At 44.7% G+C, this 18,995-nt stretch overlaps 1 protein-coding gene across 1 annotated transcript in view; it reads right to left on the bottom strand.

Moving 5' to 3' along the window:
- LOC106496909 (mucin-2-like) overlaps positions 1–18,995 on the bottom strand; it is a 52,963-nt gene that overhangs the window by 18,272 nt on the left and 15,696 nt on the right. The window contains exons 14-30 of the mRNA XM_067295339.1: positions 18,233–18,327; positions 17,061–17,187; positions 16,318–16,573; positions 15,732–15,781; positions 15,074–15,174; positions 14,794–14,945; positions 14,097–14,235; positions 13,850–13,963; positions 13,340–13,519; positions 12,593–12,832; positions 11,831–11,987; positions 11,219–11,347; positions 10,744–10,888; positions 9,433–9,476; positions 9,129–9,335; positions 7,611–7,744; positions 567–716 (exon numbers count right to left, since the gene is read on the bottom strand). Coding sequence (XP_067151440.1) covers positions 567–716; positions 7,611–7,744; positions 9,129–9,335; positions 9,433–9,476; positions 10,744–10,888; positions 11,219–11,347; positions 11,831–11,987; positions 12,593–12,832; positions 13,340–13,519; positions 13,850–13,963; positions 14,097–14,235; positions 14,794–14,945; positions 15,074–15,174; positions 15,732–15,781; positions 16,318–16,573; positions 17,061–17,187; positions 18,233–18,327 — 2,420 coding nt within the window. The remainder of the gene's footprint in view (positions 1–566; positions 717–7,610; positions 7,745–9,128; positions 9,336–9,432; positions 9,477–10,743; positions 10,889–11,218; positions 11,348–11,830; positions 11,988–12,592; positions 12,833–13,339; positions 13,520–13,849; positions 13,964–14,096; positions 14,236–14,793; positions 14,946–15,073; positions 15,175–15,731; positions 15,782–16,317; positions 16,574–17,060; positions 17,188–18,232; positions 18,328–18,995) is intronic.

The following is an 18,995-nucleotide window of genomic DNA, read 5'->3' as shown; positions in this document are numbered from 1 at the left end:
TTCAGGCACATCTTAAATTTGCCAAGCTGGTCTTCGTTCTTGCACACCAGTCCAAAGTTGACGTCGCACTGCACGACCTGCCCGACGTGCTCGATGGAAACTTCGGGGTAGTCCTCCGCCTGGCACTGGATCTCTTTAGGGTGCTGACAGACTTTCTGTCCGGTGGCCCTGATGTGCTGGTAGGTTTCAAAGTCTCCCTGGCCGGGCCCCGAGGAGGGGAAGTCGACATCGAACCACTCGCTCCAGGAGCACACTTCCGAGATACAGGTGCTAGTGGAGGTTGTGGTGGTGGGGGTGACGGTGGGTGTTGACGTGGGCGTGCTGGTGACGGTGGTGGTTGGTGGTGTGGTTTTGGGGGAGGTGGAGAGGGTGCTGGTGGAGGTTGTGACTGTGGTGGGTGATTCCGTGGAGGTGGTGGTGATCCAGGGGCTGGTGGTGGTGGTGGGGCTGGTGGTGGTGGGGCTGGTGGTGGGAGGGCAGAGCGGGTTTGGGCTGCAGCAGAGGACGCGGATCTTGTAGTTCAGGCACATCTTAAATTTGCCAAGCTGGTCTTCGTTCTTGCACACCAGTCCAAAGTTGACGTCGCACTGCACGACCTGCCCGACGTGCTCGATGGAAACTTCAGGGTAGTCCTCCGCCTGGCACTGGATCTCTTTAGGGTGCTGACAGACTTTCTGTCCGGTGGCCCTGATGTGCTGGTAGGTTTCAAAGTCTCCCTGGCCGGGCCCCGAGGAGGGGAAGTCGACATCGAACCACTCGCTCCAGGAGCACACTTCCGAGATACAGGTGCTAGTGGAGGTTGTGGTGGTGGGGGTGACGGTGGGTGTTGACGTGGGCGTGCTGGTGACGGTGGTGGTTGGTGGTGTGGTTTCGGGGGAGGTGGAGAGGGTGCTGGTGGAGGTTGTGACTGTGGTGGGTGATTCCGTGGAGGTGGTGGTGATCCAGGGGCTGGTGGTGGTGGTGGGGCTGGTGGTGGTGGGGCTGGTGGTGGGAGGGCAGAGCGGGTTTGGGCTGCAGCAGAGGACGCGGATCTTGTAGTTCAGGCACATCTTAAATTTGCCAAGCTGGTCTTCGTTCTTGCACACCAGTCCAAAGTTGACGTCGCACTGCACGACCTGCCCGACGTGCTCGATGGAAACTTCGGGGTAGTCCTCCGCCTGGCACTGGATCTCTTTAGGGTGCTGACAGACTTTCTGTCCGGTGGCCCTGATGTGCTGGTAGGTTTCAAAGTCTCCCTGGCCGGGCCCCGAGGAGGGGAAGTCGACATCGAACCACTCGCTCCAGGAGCACACTTCCGAGATACAGGTGCTAGTGGAGGTTGTGGTGGTGGGGGTGACGGTGGGTGTTGACGTGGGCGTGCTGGTGACGGTGGTGGTTGGTGGTGTGGTTTTGGGGGAGGTGGAGAGGGTGCTGGTGGAGGTTGTGACTGTGGTGGGTGATTCCGTGGAGGTGGTGGTGATCCAGGGGCTGGTGGTGGTGGTGGGGCTGGTGGTGGTGGGGCTGGTGGTGGGAGGGCAGAGCGGGTTTGGGCTGCAGCAGAGGACGCGGATCTTGTAGTTCAGGCACATCTTAAATTTGCCAAGCTGGTCTTCGTTCTTGCACACCAGTCCAAAGTTGACGTCGCACTGCACGACCTGCCCGACGTGCTCGATGGAAACTTCGGGGTAGTCCTCCGCCTGGCACTGGATCTCTTTAGGGTGCTGACAGACTTTCTGTCCGGTGGCCCTGATGTGCTGGTAGGTTTCAAAGTCTCCCTGGCCGGGCCCCGAGGAGGGGAAGTCGACATCGAACCACTCGCTCCAGGAGCACACTTCCGAGATACAGGTGCTAGTGGAGGTTGTGGTGGTGGGGGTGACGGTGGGTGTTGACGTGGGCGTGCTGGTGACGGTGGTGGTTGGTGGTGTGGTTTTGGGGGAGGTGGAGAGGGTGCTGGTGGAGGTTGTGACTGTGGTGGGTGATTCCGTGGAGGTGGTGGTGATCCAGGGGCTGGTGGTGGTGGTGGGGCTGGTGGTGGTGGGGCTGGTGGTGGGAGGGCAGAGCGGGTTTGGGCTGCAGCAGAGGACGCGGATCTTGTAGTTCAGGCACATCTTAAATTTGCCAAGCTGGTCTTCGTTCTTGCACACCAGTCCAAAGTTGACGTCGCACTGCACGACCTGCCCGACGTGCTCGATGGAAACTTCGGGGTAGTCCTCCGCCTGGCACTGGATCTCTTTAGGGTGCTGACAGACTTTCTGTCCGGTGGCCCTGATGTGCTGGTAGGTTTCAAAGTCTCCCTGGCCGGGCCCCGAGGAGGGGAAGTCGACATCGAACCACTCGCTCCAGGAGCACACTTCCGAGATACAGGTGCTAGTGGAGGTTGTGGTGGTGGGGGTGACGGTGGGTGTTGACGTGGGCGTGCTGGTGACGGTGGTGGTTGGTGGTGTGGTTTTGGGGGAGGTGGAGAGGGTGCTGGTGGAGGTTGTGACTGTGGTGGGTGATTCCGTGGAGGTGGTGGTGATCCAGGGGCTGGTGGTGGTGGTGGGGCTGGTGGTGGTGGGGCTGGTGGTGGGAGGGCAGAGCGGGTTTGGGCTGCAGCAGAGGACGCGGATCTTGTAGTTCAGGCACATCTTAAATTTGCCAAGCTGGTCTTCGTTCTTGCACACCAGTCCAAAGTTGACGTCGCACTGCACGACCTGCCCGACGTGCTCGATGGAAACTTCGGGGTAGTCCTCCGCCTGGCACTGGATCTCTTTAGGGTGCTGACAGACTTTCTGTCCGGTGGCCCTGATGTGCTGGTAGGTTTCAAAGTCTCCCTGGCCGGGCCCCGAGGAGGGGAAGTCGACATCGAACCACTCGCTCCAGGAGCACACTTCCGAGATACAGGTGCTAGTGGAGGTTGTGGTGGTGGGGGTGACGGTGGGTGTTGACGTGGGCGTGCTGGTGACGGTGGTGGTTGGTGGTGTGGTTTCGGGGGAGGTGGAGAGGGTGCTGGTGGAGGTTGTGACTGTGGTGGGTGATTCCGTGGAGGTGGTGGTGATCCAGGGGCTGGTGGTGGTGGTGGGGCTGGTGGTGGTGGGGCTGGTGGTGGGAGGGCAGAGCGGGTTTGGGCTGCAGCAGAGGACGCGGATCTTGTAGTTCAGGCACATCTTAAATTTGCCAAGCTGGTCTTCGTTCTTGCACACCAGTCCAAAGTTGACGTCGCACTGCACGACCTGCCCGACGTGCTCGATGGAAACTTCGGGGTAGTCCTCCGCCTGGCACTGGATCTCTTTAGGGTGCTGACAGACTTTCTGTCCGGTGGCCCTGATGTGCTGGTAGGTTTCAAAGTCTCCCTGGCCGGGCCCCGAGGAGGGGAAGTCGACATCGAACCACTCGCTCCAGGAGCACACTTCCGAGATACAGGTGCTAGTGGAGGTTGTGGTGGTGGGGGTGACGGTGGGTGTTGACGTGGGCGTGCTGGTGACGGTGGTGGTTGGTGGTGTGGTTTCGGGGGAGGTGGAGAGGGTGCTGGTGGAGGTTGTGACTGTGGTGGGTGATTCCGTGGAGGTGGTGGTGATCCAGGGGCTGGTGGTGGTGGTGGGGCTGGTGGTGGTGGGGCTGGTGGTGGGAGGGCAGAGCGGGTTTGGGCTGCAGCAGAGGACGCGGATCTTGTAGTTCAGGCACATCTTAAATTTGCCAAGCTGGTCTTCGTTCTTGCACACCAGTCCAAAGTTGACGTCGCACTGCACGACCTGCCCGACGTGCTCGATGGAAACTTCGGGGTAGTCCTCCGCCTGGCACTGGATCTCTTTAGGGTGCTGACAGACTTTCTGTCCGGTGGCCCTGATGTGCTGGTAGGTTTCAAAGTCTCCCTGGCCGGGCCCCGAGGAGGGGAAGTCGACATCGAACCACTCGCTCCAGGAGCACACTTCCGAGATACAGGTGCTAGTGGAGGTTGTGGTGGTGGGGGTGACGGTGGGTGTTGACGTGGGCGTGCTGGTGACGGTGGTGGTTGGTGGTGTGGTTTCGGGGGAGGTGGAGAGGGTGCTGGTGGAGGTTGTGACTGTGGTGGGTGATTCCGTGGAGGTGGTGGTGATCCAGGGGCTGGTGGTGGTGGTGGGGCTGGTGGTGGTGGGGCTGGTGGTGGGAGGGCAGAGCGGGTTTGGGCTGCAGCAGAGGACGCGGATCTTGTAGTTCAGGCACATCTTAAATTTGCCAAGCTGGTCTTCGTTCTTGCACACCAGTCCAAAGTTGACGTCGCACTGCACGACCTGCCCGACGTGCTCGATGGAAACTTCGGGGTAGTCCTCCGCCTGGCACTGGATCTCTTTAGGGTGCTGACAGACTTTCTGTCCGGTGGCCCTGATGTGCTGGTAGGTTTCAAAGTCTCCCTGGCCGGGCCCCGAGGAGGGGAAGTCGACATCGAACCACTCGCTCCAGGAGCACACTTCCGAGATACAGGTGCTAGTGGAGGTTGTGGTGGTGGGGGTGACGGTGGGTGTTGACGTGGGCGTGCTGGTGACGGTGGTGGTTGGTGGTGTGGTTTCGGGGGAGGTGGAGAGGGTGCTGGTGGAGGTTGTGACTGTGGTGGGTGATTCCGTGGAGGTGGTGGTGATCCAGGGGCTGGTGGTGGTGGTGGGGCTGGTGGTGGTGGGGCTGGTGGTGGGAGGGCAGAGCGGGTTTGGGCTGCAGCAGAGGACGCGGATCTTGTAGTTCAGGCACATCTTAAATTTGCCAAGCTGGTCTTCGTTCTTGCACACCAGTCCAAAGTTGACGTCGCACTGCACGACCTGCCCGACGTGCTCGATGGAAACTTCGGGGTAGTCCTCCGCCTGGCACTGGATCTCTTTAGGGTGCTGACAGACTTTCTGTCCGGTGGCCCTGATGTGCTGGTAGGTTTCAAAGTCTCCCTGGCCGGGCCCCGAGGAGGGGAAGTCGACATCGAACCACTCGCTCCAGGAGCACACTTCCGAGATACAGGTGCTAGTGGAGGTTGTGGTGGTGGGGGTGACGGTGGGTGTTGACGTGGGCGTGCTGGTGACGGTGGTGGTTGGTGGTGTGGTTTCGGGGGAGGTGGAGAGGGTGCTGGTGGAGGTTGTGACTGTGGTGGGTGATTCCGTGGAGGTGGTGGTGATCCAGGGGCTGGTGGTGGTGGTGGGGCTGGTGGTGGTGGGGCTGGTGGTGGGAGGGCAGAGCGGGTTTGGGCTGCAGCAGAGGACGCGGATCTTGTAGTTCAGGCACATCTTAAATTTGCCAAGCTGGTCTTCGTTCTTGCACACCAGTCCAAAGTTGACGTCGCACTGCACGACCTGCCCGACGTGCTCGATGGAAACTTCGGGGTAGTCCTCCGCCTGGCACTGGATCTCTTTAGGGTGCTGACAGACTTTCTGTCCGGTGGCCCTGATGTGCTGGTAGGTTTCAAAGTCTCCCTGGCCGGGCCCCGAGGAGGGGAAGTCGACATCGAACCACTCGCTCCAGGAGCACACTTCCGAGATACAGGTGCTAGTGGAGGTTGTGGTGGTGGGGGTGACGGTGGGTGTTGACGTGGGCGTGCTGGTGACGGTGGTGGTTGGTGGTGTGGTTTCGGGGGAGGTGGAGAGGGTGCTGGTGGAGGTTGTGACTGTGGTGGGTGATTCCGTGGAGGTGGTGGTGATCCAGGGGCTGGTGGTGGTGGTGGGGCTGGTGGTGGTGGGGCTGGTGGTGGGAGGGCAGAGCGGGTTTGGGCTGCAGCAGAGGACGCGGATCTTGTAGTTCAGGCACATCTTAAATTTGCCAAGCTGGTCTTCGTTCTTGCACACCAGTCCAAAGTTGACGTCGCACTGCACGACCTGCCCGACGTGCTCGATGGAAACTTCGGGGTAGTCCTCCGCCTGGCACTGGATCTCTTTAGGGTGCTGACAGACTTTCTGTCCGGTGGCCCTGATGTGCTGGTAGGTTTCAAAGTCTCCCTGGCCGGGCCCCGAGGAGGGGAAGTCGACATCGAACCACTCGCTCCAGGAGCACACTTCCGAGATACAGGTGCTAGTGGAGGTTGTGGTGGTGGGGGTGACGGTGGGTGTTGACGTGGGCGTGCTGGTGACGGTGGTGGTTGGTGGTGTGGTTTTGGGGGAGGTGGAGAGGGTGCTGGTGGAGGTTGTGACTGTGGTGGGTGATTCCGTGGAGGTGGTGGTGATCCACGGGCTGGTGGTGGTGGTGGTGGGGCTCGTGATGGGCGTGATAGTGACAATCGGTGTTAATGTCATAGGCGTTCCAGTTTGTGTGGTCGTTGTTGGTTTTTGTGTTTTTGTCGTACTTCCTGTTGAAGTTTCTGTATGAATATGTTCTGTTTTTGGTGGAGTTGTTGGTTGAGTAGTCCTTGGCTTATATGTGTGAATGCCTGGTGTTTGTGTTGATGGTGTTGTTTCTGTGGATGTAAACCTAGTTGATGTGGTAGGAATACTTGATGTTGTTTTTGGTTTTTCTGTAGTTGTATGGGGCAGTTTGGTTGTGGAGCATGGTACTCTTTTGTTAGTACAACATTGGAATCTGACCTTGTAGTTATAGCAGATTTGTGGAAATTGGTCTTTATTGTAGCATATCAGCCCTTCTTCTGTGTTGCATGTGATGTTTTGCTCTAGGAGGGGATATGGTGTGTCAGGAAACCTTACTGCTCTGCATTCCACAGCTTTTCTGTTATCACAGACTTTGTATCCATGTTTTTTTATGTTCTGAATTGTTTCAAAATCTCCATTCTGATTTCCATAATATGGGTAACTGACATCATACCACACTGACCATTCACATTCTTCTTTACTACAAAGAGGAGCTGTTGAAGGAGAAGTGGTGACAGGTGTTGTTTTTTCTGTTGTGGATGTGCTTGTGGTTGTTCCTGTAGGAGTTGAAGGTTTGAATGTTGTGCTTTCAGAAGTTGTAGTAATTGGTGTTGATCTTGTGGTGGATGAAAATGATGTCATTTCTGTAGCTGTAGATATTTGTGTGGAAGTTTCAGTTGATGCAGTAGATGTCACTCTTGTTGTTTGGCAGTGGCTGTAGTCATCACAACACAATACCTTTATTTGGTAATTAAGACATATATGCAATTCTCCTTTTTGATCCTCATTTCTACAGATAAGCCCATATGTTACATTGCAGTGAACAACTTGGCCAATTTCTTCGATAGATTTATGTGGATATTTCTCTGCTCTACATTGTATTTTTTCAGGGTTTCTGCAAATTGCTTTTCCAGCAGCTCTAATGTCATGGTAAGTTTCATAATCTCCCTTGTTGTGCAAAGTTGGGGAATGGACATCATACCATTTGGACCATTTGCACTCAGGTTTGCAAGGCACTGTACTGGATATTGCCTCAGTGGAAGTACTTGTTGTTGTTTCAAGAGAGGTTTTTGAAGAAGTAGTTGTTGTTTCTGGAGTTGTAAGTGTAATTGGTGTAGTACTTTCATAAGATTTTGTGGTGACAGTTGTGTGAGTACATGGTACAAAAACACAACATAAGATTCTGATTTCATAATTGTAGCACATTGTCGAAATTTGATCTTTGTTGTAACATGTGAGTCCAGCTGTTTTACTGCATTCTAGTTTTTGGCCAAGTTCTTTCAGTGGTATGTTGGGAAATTTCTCTGCTCTGCACTGAACAGCCTTTGGAGCTTTACAGACTTCATAACCTTTAGCTCTCAAATCATCAAATGTTTCAAAATCTCCACCATTGTAGCCAGGCATTCGCTGATTCCCATCATACCATTCTGACCAGTTACAGACTTCATGAACACATACTGATGTAGTTGGTGACACTGTGGGTGAAAGAGAAGAAGATAATATACCTTAAAAATGAATTTCTGTAGATATTCTCTCTTTTGTGTATTAAATGGACTGAACATTTTTCTAAGGTCATTTGCTTGCATTATGAGCCTATAATACATCAGTTTAGTTTGCTTATAATTTAATATGAACCAGAACAGAGAATCCATCAGCCAGCATTTTGACTTAATGACATGCTTGGAACTGTCAATTCAAAGAGAATGCCAATTATCTCTTACCAAGTGCTGAAATAAGACTCAGGTACCAAAGTGTAAAAAAAAACCCTCTCTAACACAAATGCGCATAATTTATACAGTTATCAAAAAAGAAAATAGAAAAAAGCTCCGAACCTCACATTTTTTGCATTTTACTCAGTGTAACTGATTGGTTTGTATCTTGCATCTATATTTATTAGTCCCTCCTGAGTGTCAAAGCTGATTCAAACCCAGTGGAAAGAATAGCATTTAGTTCCCCAGTCTATGTGTGAGGATTCATAGGTACTTTTTTTTTTCCAGATAAACTGACTGCTCATGAAATGCTGCATTTGCTCCTTCATTTGAAGTTACAAGATGACTGATGAAGCATTATTAGCATCCCTACACTGCCATATTGCACATTAGCTCGGGTCTAAAGAAACCATTTCTTGGCTGGAGAGCAGTCCATGAACTTTTGCTTATTCAATCCAGGTGAAGTCTCATTGTGAAATGGCTGAAAAAAGCTGCTAATGAATTCCAGCTGTCCTGATGGCTTCTGTGATCTCAGAACTTGTAGTTCTGAATTTTATACTAAATGTGTTTCATCAAACATCACGTGGTCATAGGAAGTAGACATTACCAACACAAGAACGCTGAACAGGAATTCTAGAAATGGTAATTTCAATATATGAATGCCAATATCTGAGCAATCCACTTACTACTGTAATTACAAATACCATGAGCCCTTCCAGCAATTTTAAAGAAAGCAATCATTTTGTAATTTAATAGGAAAAATAATGAATAATTTATTCTTTCCATCAAGATTATTCCAGGAGTCACTACCAAGAGAAATTTTAATAGAAATGGTATAGAAATAGTTACAATTATGTATGGAAAATCTGATACAGTTTTCTTATCATTTGCTATAAAAATAAGCAAAAGAATAGTATGAAAGTAGTGTGCACTGGTTTCCACTTCGGTGTTTCAGAAGTGGTTTTATTTTTTGTATCAGTTTGATTAACAAATGCTGACTGAAACCAAATGCTAATAAGAAATGAGACTGACTGTCTCATATTTTGAGGTTGTATTAATTCATTTAGGTTGTAAGCATGGGCACAGTTCAGTATCTACATTTTACTTACTGAAGAATAGAATAAGCTCACATGGGCAACAGAGGATATACCTGTGTGAGTAGTGGCAGGTGGTGTAGTGCTGAAATGAAATGGTGTTGATGTTGTGGGCGATGTTATGACTGGACATTCATAGATATGCCTTTCAAGTGTCCCATTGGGACCACAGGTTGCAACAATACATCCTCCTGTGCCATCTGTAGTATTGTAGATCACATCTTTATAGTTATATATCTTTCCATCATAAATGCAGTGGCAGGCTGCAAATCAAAAGAGAATGTTGTCAGTAGGTACCTGAAACAGAGCAGAGAGCTTCAAATGCATCCTATTCAGATAAAAACAACTTTGTCAACATACCATATGCATCATATTTGCAGTTTTTGCCACTAGTTGTGCATTCACTGGAAAAGAAAAAATGAAACAATGAATATCGATATATTGGTTAATGACATCATTTTACTGTTTTAATTTTTCTGTTGGTCCTTTGCTATTCATTGTATGTTTAAATGTAGAAAGACCCTATCTTTCTCTGCTTCAGGTATTCAGTTCTGCTGTACAAATTCAAGTTAGGTAGGATCACTCAAGTTTTCAGGCAAGAAACGCAATTCTTATAAGCCAGCATACTTAGCTTGGGGTATCCTTAATGCTGCTTTTGGAGGCTGGGAAAGATGGGGAGGGGTGATCTGAAGCATTCTCATTTCCTGGTTAAGTTCACTTATCCCCTTGAAGGGAAAGTGCAGTAAATGTAGCATTTGAAAAAGGATCATTGTATTGCTGATATTGAGGTTGTCCCATAGAGAATTTACCCCAGGTTTCCAACAAATCACCTGCAAGAATGTAGTCTGTTTTTAATGGGGATTTTACCTGTTATTTATTAAGAACTGATTCCCAATATCTTTATTTACAGTGACTAAGGGCATATGTACACTGAATAAACTTCAGTGAATATAGATATGTATTTAACAGGTTAGGTTTAGTACCATTAATCGCATAGATGATGTGGGGCAAAGCTGTCTATGAACTGCAATACATGCTATGAAAGTTGCATAAATGCTCAGATGGGCTTAGCGCTAAGTTCCTTGCTAACTCTGGCTGTGCTGCTCATAGTATTCAGTGTAGCGACTTTAAATATATCTCAGGACATGAGTTAACTGTTTCTAACTTTGTGCTACTTGATAGAAGGCTTATCAGCATTTGTCCCAACATGTATAGCTATATTCATCAATTCTGACAAAATATGTAGGAATACTTGCTGACTGTGGCAAATACATAAGTACCAGTAGAATAACAGAAACAAGCTCTAAACAACTAAGATTAATTGTTTACTGAGTTCTAAATAATTTCACATAATGATTTTAGGGATAACTTGATAAAAGTTCTCTGACTATTGCTGTAACTATTATTATTAATTTATTCCTACTTAATTTAATAATAGTAATTTAAAATTATTTCAGTGAAAGTACAGAATGAGTACTAAATTAATCTCTCTACAGTAAAATGTTTCACCATGCCATCATTTCACTTCCTGGAAACAGAAGAAAATTAGACATTAATTAATAGCCTACGGCTGGCCTAGTTCCTGTTAGCAAACAAAAAATTTAATGCATGATGAGTTATGTTCCAATCACAACTTTAAACTCATTCTTTAAAAATCTTTACTAGTCCTACCATGATTTACAATTCTCCTTTGAAGGCATCTGCATTCCCGGCTTGTAACGTTTTCCATTATCATCATAACAACCACAATATGAAACACAGGTCATGGTTTCTTCATCAAAATAGGATTTATTGTTTGGACAATGTGGATAGCAGCCTGCAAAAAGATGAGAGTTGTTGACACTAGACCTTTCACAGGTAGAAGTAACTCTACACTCTGCCAATATCTTTTCTCCCCAAATAATTCCTTTTGGTGAGAAGAATTTCACCCTCTGTTATTGCTGTTCCATCTATTGCTCGTTGAGCTTTGGAGCATTTTCTCTCATATTCATTCCAAACAAGTTCATGATCCATTAGGGAATTACATACTAATTAGAAAATCTCTTGCAATTTCTAATATAAACATTTCATATATTGAGTAATATGAACTTTGTTCATCATATTCCATTTTATCTTTTTATAAGAAGAATGAGATATGCATAATTACCTTCCAAACCTCTCAGTTCATGAAGGCATTTTCCACTTGGGTTGCTGCAGGTCTTCATACAAGGGGCTCCACATGGCTTGTAATGCCATTCACATTCCCCTTGTGGATTGTAGTAATCACAGAACAGAGCTAGAGGAAGGAGAAATGGCAGAAAGATACATTTGATTTTTTTGCCCTGAGGGCCTTCATTGCTATAATTTTGCTGAGTAAAAATCCCATGTCATTAGCATAATCATGTAAGAGGTGAACAGTATGTCTTATTTCTAATTTAATATGATCATTGTACTTTGACCATCCTTTGAGACCAATAAGGTAATAAAGCATTGAGCATAAAGCATTAAAAATCAATAGTGCATCATGATCAACAAGTAAATAGTACACTAACAGCACCACTGACAATTACTAGTGTATGGTTTCATTTTAGTAAGATAGATTGGCTTCCACTGATACACCCAACTTGCTTTGTGTTACTTTGCTACATCTAGAAAATAGCAATGGCTCTTGCAAATACAATTTTATCCTCCTTTCTTTCTTCTTCCTACTTGTTTTCCTTTTTGATCTATGTTTTCTTTCTTTCTGGCCCCCTTCAGAAAGTAGTGTGGTGAGACTCACGACAAATGGATGGGGTTCGCCATGAAATGCAGATGTCCAACTCATTGCATGCTTGAGCATAGGCAGCTACTGCTGTACAGAAGCATTCACAGTCTCCTCCAGTGTCACAGGCACAAGCATCATTCACACATGCTTGGTAATATTCATTTGGTTCAACCTGTTGGAGAAAACATCCGAGTTTTATTTCATGCACTTGTCCTCTTCTTTGAAAAGGCATTTTCTCACCTCAAATAATCGAGTAAAATATTTTGAATTGACAGCTCTGTATACATAGGAAAGAAAGGTGAGAAATGAAGAAACTACGAGGATGTTCTGAAAAAGCAATTGAAAAATGTAGAATACAACTATTCATAAGTCATAACCCTAAGAGCTATCTGATGTTAAAGACACTTTTGCAGAAATAAATGTTACTGTAGTAGATTCTAGCACACAATCACAGATATAAGGCAGCTGTTTCAATAGAAAATGGTGCCATTAAAAATTAAAGATGCCCTGAGATTTACCTGTGATTGTCCCTTCTAAAAAAAAGTGAGCTGATAATATTTCTTCCACTATCAGTTTCTTAGGTGTATTAGTTTATGTCACAGCTGAAGAAGTGCAGATGAATATCTGTCATCTCTGTGTAGTCTCCCTGGAACTTGCTATAGCTTCACCTGGTCAAGTATGTGCTAATCTAACTCCTAGTGTATTATACAGCTATCCCACCTAAAAACTAATGTAAACTCTGGCTCAAGAGAATTTCAGAGTGAAGATTTGTCATACCTGTGAGTGACACCTCGCAAAAACTTCACTGGTGATGATGCTACATTGCTTCTGTGCCCAGGAGCTCCTGTAAGGGTTCGCAGTACAGGGATCCTTGGTACGATTAGCGTTTGGGCAAGTGGAAGACACTTTCCAGCTGTTGCCAAACTCCAGCACATTCTCTACCACTGACTGACTGCGAGTAGTGAAATCATTGTTCCCATTGCTGTCATAGTTTCCACAGAGGCCACAGACATGTCCCTGAGTGGGTGTAAACACAAAAGGATGGAGATCAGTAAGGTGTAGTTTCTCAGTAGCTGTGAGTAACAGACCTCAGGATGAATGTCATTTAAGCTTTAAGATGGTCTCTTTAGTAACAGTCTCGGACAGCCTCATAAAATGAGTTTCATGAAGAGGTGCCTCTAACTTGTTAGAAAAGACAGGGAAAGAAGCAGAGCAGACTTGTTTTTTTGTTGTTGTTGTTAGTATTGAGCTAATTAGTTTTATCCAATTCTGAACATACCTCTTTATGATGGCTTTTCATGAAGAAAGCTACTCATGTAGCTGTAGTTATGCAATTGCTGAATAACATAATTTATGGAAAATGTATAGTACAGAATCTAAGCTAATACTACAAGAACAATAATATGTAATTGCCTTTCTTTCAATCTTCCAGTTGTAGCCTAACTTTCTGTTTTTTTCCCTTAAGACATAACATGAAAATGAGTCAGAAAAAGTTGGCTCCAGGTTTTGGCTTTTAACATGTACCTTAAAACCAGGGCTAAGCTTGATGAATATACTGGTTTTCTTGTCCCACATGAGGATCAGGCCAACATTAGTGTCAACCACCATGTAGATGCCCATGGAACGGATCTGGAATGGCATTTTTCCTCCAGGTGTCCTCTGGATGACATCAGAGTGTCCATCACTGAGCACCAATTCATAGTTCTGGGACAGGAACAAAAAAAGTCAGAAGCCAATTTAAAAAGTCAGCTGTTGTGTCCAGTTTTATATATTGGCAGTAGCTATTGTTGAAATAACAATTCTATTACTATCAAAATGATTCTATTCAACAACCTCATTTTAGCAATTTCACTGTAGAGTTCCCTCCTTTGTTTTCTGTAGCAGTGAGCAGAATTGTTGGCAGTGAGCAAGGAAGTGTAATAACATTTTCACTGTCTTCATGAACACTTTTGCAATGTAATCTGTGTGGGAGAGGCTATTCCATCATTCCAGCACATAAGGCCCTGGACACAACTTATTGAAGAAAATACTTACCTCCAGGAAAATTTTAATAGACTTAGAGCAGGTGGTTCCTGTAGTACCACATGGAATGTTCTCAGTGATGACGCTGAAGGTTCCCCGATTCAAACTGTTTTTACCACAGTAGTTCTGAAAAAGGGAATGATATTAGGTGTTAATGATGCTGGGTCTGAAAATGGGAATGATATTCAATGTTATCGAAGCTAGGTCATCATATGCAAAATATTTCAGCAGCGCAAAATTCCGTGAAGGACTCTGTTACCTGGACCAGAACATATTCACAGTCTCCTTCAAAATCGAAACGTTTGCCATCAAAGGTGGTGTAATGCCCATCTCCATAAACAGAACAGGTTTCTAGGCAAGGCTCTTCAGAGCATTGCCATTTTCTGTTTCTACATGTGCTACATGAGACAAAAAGAACCCCAAATGTTAGAAACAAATATATATACAATATATATACATTTCTGCATGCACATTCATCAGTGTTTAAAACGTAACATTTATAATGAAAAAGTAAAGCTTGCTTGTTCTCAGCAGAAACATAGCATAGCTCCAGAGCCTTTGGGATGTACACAAAGACTGTGTTACTTCATTATATCATGAATCATTTGAGTTAGAAAAGATTTTAAATCGTTCACATTTCAGAATCTTGTTAGATATATTGAAATGTAGGGATTGCCTATAACCTGAGAGGAAAAAAGTTTTATTGACTATCTCTAATGAATATAAGAACATCCAAAACATGTTGTTCTTCTGATCACTTGCAATTTCTGTGCTGTGCGGCACTGTAAAAAAACAAAAAGAGCTTGCTTCTTAGATACTAAGCAGAGCATCTTATAAAGGATTCCATTGTCAATCATAAATCTTGATACTATGAGAGTGAAAAACTGTAATTCACCTAGAGCTTAAACTATCCCCTTTCAGATGCTTGAAAATAGTATTTTTCGATATGCTCTTACCAGTTGTTGCAGCCAACTCTGATAGATTCTCCTGGACGGTAGGAATCCCCATTGTGAATACATGGACAGTCCTCTGCAGCTATACAGCCACCTTCGCCATCCAGCACTTGATTACCAGGACACACACAGCCAGAGACACACTGCGTTCTGTACTGTAAGGACCATGCAGAAACCATAACTTGATATAGTGCCCTGATGGAAGAGTCCATCTACATCTGGTAAGTGGAAGAGATACCTACTTTAATATGCTTTTAACTGGGTATAAAGAGCCTATACTTACGCATCCCATGTCCAGAGTCTGACAGCTCTTCTGGCACTCAGCTCCTATCATGTCTGAAGTGGTGTTGCCACAATCAATATAGAACATGGGAGGTGTACAGACTGGAAGAGAGAAAAGCCACGAGAAATGTGAGATCAAACATGTATTTATACCTTTGTGTTTACTTAATGCAGAAAAACACTTAGACTCCTTTGTGAGGTGTGCCTTACTAGGATGCATTTGACCAGAAAGAGAAACTGAATGTTGTTTTGTAGTGATGCCCATCTTTTTTTATGCTTTTTTTGGATTGCCATGGAAATTAATGTTTAGTTAGCTTCACGCAAGTCTTCATTTCAGCAAAAAACCCCAAACCAAAGACTGGCTTTCAGTACTTTTACATAAAATGTGAAAGTTCTTCTCCTCATATTCTGTATTTTAAGCAGTGACCAAATGTTCTTTTCACCTGGATAACCCTGTTATAACTTGTTTCTGCCATCTGAAAATTAACCAAGTGGTTCTTTATGTTTCAGAAATGTCCTCTATGTTACAAAGGTCTTCAGTTCATTTTCTTGATTGATTTCAGACTTGGACAATTTGCATCATTACAACAAAAGAGAGCCAATTGAAAAGTGGGAAGATGGAAAGGGAGAATTAAAGAACATCTTAAGTGGTATGTTACCTGGTTCTGGTTTCTCTCCAATGCAGTTCAGCTTTCCATGGATGCAAGTGCTATAAGAAGACAGAAGGGAATTATATTTGCTTCTCTTGTTAGGTTTCAGTTTGTTTCCTAAGGAATTTGAACTACTGAAAAATTACCACGTGTAAAACAGAGAAAACATATCTTTTAGCAGAACTGTTTGTGCTATTTACATGTATTTTATGTTAGAGCTGTCCAAAATACAAGTATGTTTTATATAAGGACATTTGCTCAATCCATTTGCCTGATTAAAAATTGTCCTTTAGAACATTCCAGATTCCACTCATGCTGTTAATTTTAATGGGATTATCAAATTTGTGACATCTGCTCCTATGGAAGAAGTCTTTTAAGGTCAGGGATAAGAAAAGTATGGTTTGTTGGATTACTGCACTAGTCTAAATGCAGTCTTACAAACACAGATCGCACTAACAATTTTGAAGGATTTGTGATTTTTCACATTGAAATTATTAGGGAGAGAAACTCTTTGGAATTGGATAGATTGCATCTGGTATACGTGGTTTCACAATCACCCATAACCGTCTCAGTCTTTTGTTTACAAATTTCTTACCATACAACACCATTATCATGAACAACTTCCCCAGAAGGCAGTGAGGTTCCTTTGTAGTAACAAGGACAGCTAGAAGCAGACACACATTTGCCACTTTCATCCATGTAAGTTCCATTTATGCAGGTGCAGCCATCAACTGGGACAAACTCGATGTTGCATGTGACATCAGGCTCACTCAGAGACCGGCAAGTGGGTTGACAGGAATCAACATTGTAAGTGTACTTCAAGGTTTTGGGACATGAGGTGGTATATTTTTCTTGAGAGAGTAAAATAAGGTGAGTTACATTTGTAGTCTATTTAATAATCAATGTAGGTAAAAATGCAATATTTGAGGTAAAGTGCATACGATAAAAATGACACTATGTGTACATACATTTGAAAAAAATGGCCACATGCTTTGCTGATGTCCTCAATAGTATAACTTAAATATTTTTTGTACTTCTAGAGCAAAATTTACCCCTACACTTTTAAGTGCCAAAAATACAATTGTTTTTTTCTAGGTCAAAGAAAAGAAGTTAAATTATATTAACATATATAGTATTTCTTTATGCTTATTTTCCTTCTTCCACAAAAATATTTATTGTAAAAGTAAATTGAGAGACATTCTACTTATTTTATTCCTATTGCTATATTTAAAACACAACGTAACACAATTTAGTGTGGGAATCCTGCATATCCTGAAAGATGGTCTGTGGGACCTTCTGGATGATCACTCTGAAGAGACAAAGGAATGTGGAACTTACTGCAGACATTGTTCCTCCATCCAGTGAGGAGAATTCCTTTAGCAGCGCAGGCCCTGACGTAGCTCGAAAGAGCAGCACACATGCAGTCCTCGCTTTTCTCACAGTTACATGTGTCAAACATACAGTTCTAGGGACACAGGATGACATATGATCACCAGATAGTCATCTCAAAGTAATGTATCTTTATATTTTTTAGATTGTCTAATTTGTTAGCACTAAAAGCAGCACGATCCATATATGCAAGCAAACATATGCCTGTTTTTCACTTAAAAATTGCCCGGAGCCCCTGCAGAAAAGATTCCTTGCAAGGAGGCATAGCAGTTAGAGGCTCACAATTCCAATTTATTTTTCCTTCTTGATGTTGTTTTTTACCTTTTTAGGGGGTGGTATGTTTTCCAGTTACTTTCAGTTTGTAACCACAGTGGCATATATACACAGTGGAACATTAGAGGGTTGTTGATGCCACATGACTTTTAGCACCTCAGATAGGAGGTTGGACTCTCTACATCAGAGGAATGAAGAAAACAAGAGTATACTTAATCTGAATCTGTTGCTATGCCAGGCAAGGTCACTATAACGTTGTCATTGCAGAAGATGTTTGTTGAACATATTCTTACAGATTTCCAATGATAAGGAGGCTTCATAAAGTTCCCAGGCAGTCTGTTCCAGAGCTTCACCACCTTGAACTCGTGGAACATTTTTGTTCACATCTGATCTAAATCTCTTTGCTGCTTTTTACATGCATTTCTTGTCTTGACCTTGGATATATGCAAATGTAGGTGCATCCTGAGAGGAGTTCAGAGCAACTAAGCAAAGTACTAGATAAGCTCATGACTAAAGCTTTTGTTATGTCTCTCAGGAGGGGCTGCTTCTGTCCTTTAACCTGATAGAGAGTCCAAGCTCCTGGCTTAGACATTTAGGTTAGTGCCTAAAATTATGGGCGGCAGGAGTATCTTGTAAATTTATCCACCTGGGAATGGAAAGAAAGATAACTTCGCAAAGGACTAAGTATTATGATGCATAGATAAAAATGAACTGTTGGCTAGAAAAGGACTATCATGAATACATTATTTCAAACAGGTCCTCCCAATTGGCAAGTTATTCCCTCAGGCGTTCGTATCAGCAATCTGAGTCTCATTCTTTTAAACAGGAACAAGTTATGAGCCAAGTACCTTCTGGTAAACTTCTGGATTCACTGTTGAATGACATTCAGCAAAAGGTCCGGTGGTATCAGAGAGCAGTCCACACCAGTGCCGAGCATACTGGTCTGTGAATTTAGAACATGTTAAGAATTTCTATTGTGCTTCATTGTCTAAATTCTTTTCTCATTGTAACTATAGTTCATGCAGGGAAATTGCAGAAGCTTAATTTTAAAGTAGAACTCAGCTCTACATTTCCTGAAACAAGAGCAATCTTCTGCTTCCTCTAGACAGAAATATGAACTTTTAATAAACTGAATGCAGTTAATTCATGGTACTTGTCATGAAATAAACTGAACACTCATAGCTGCATTTTGAAAAAGAAGATTCCCATTGTGCATTAAAAATGCACTAGCTCAACCTAGAAGCCAGAAGGGTGGCTTGTGGATGCTCAGAAGGTTAGTATTTCATTGGTTGAAATGAAGCCTAAGAGCTATGAACAGATCAGTTATAAGTCTGGTTCACAGTTTGGCAGTGGAAAGATTACACTGGGTCCAACCTTCAGTGGGCCCATACACAGCTTCTTTTCTGTATGACACTCAGTGATTTCCAGGAATGGATCCCTTGTACGCTGTATGGTTCCAACTCCCCTTAAGCAAATTGGCAAAAACAACACTTGCTTTCTTAAACCAAACGAATATCTTTGAAGATTCCAAATCATATACTAGACCTAAGAGTTATTATTTATTAACTGAACACTTCTAGTGTCTTCTGAGGAAAATAGTGTGTGTGAAAA

The sequence above is a fragment of the Apteryx mantelli genome, chromosome 4 (genome assembly GCF_036417845.1).
Source record: "Apteryx mantelli isolate bAptMan1 chromosome 4, bAptMan1.hap1, whole genome shotgun sequence".
NCBI lineage: Eukaryota > Metazoa > Chordata > Aves > Apterygiformes > Apterygidae > Apteryx > Apteryx mantelli.
Note: the sequence above shows the minus strand (reverse complement) of the source record. Positions and strands in the feature narration are given on the sequence as shown.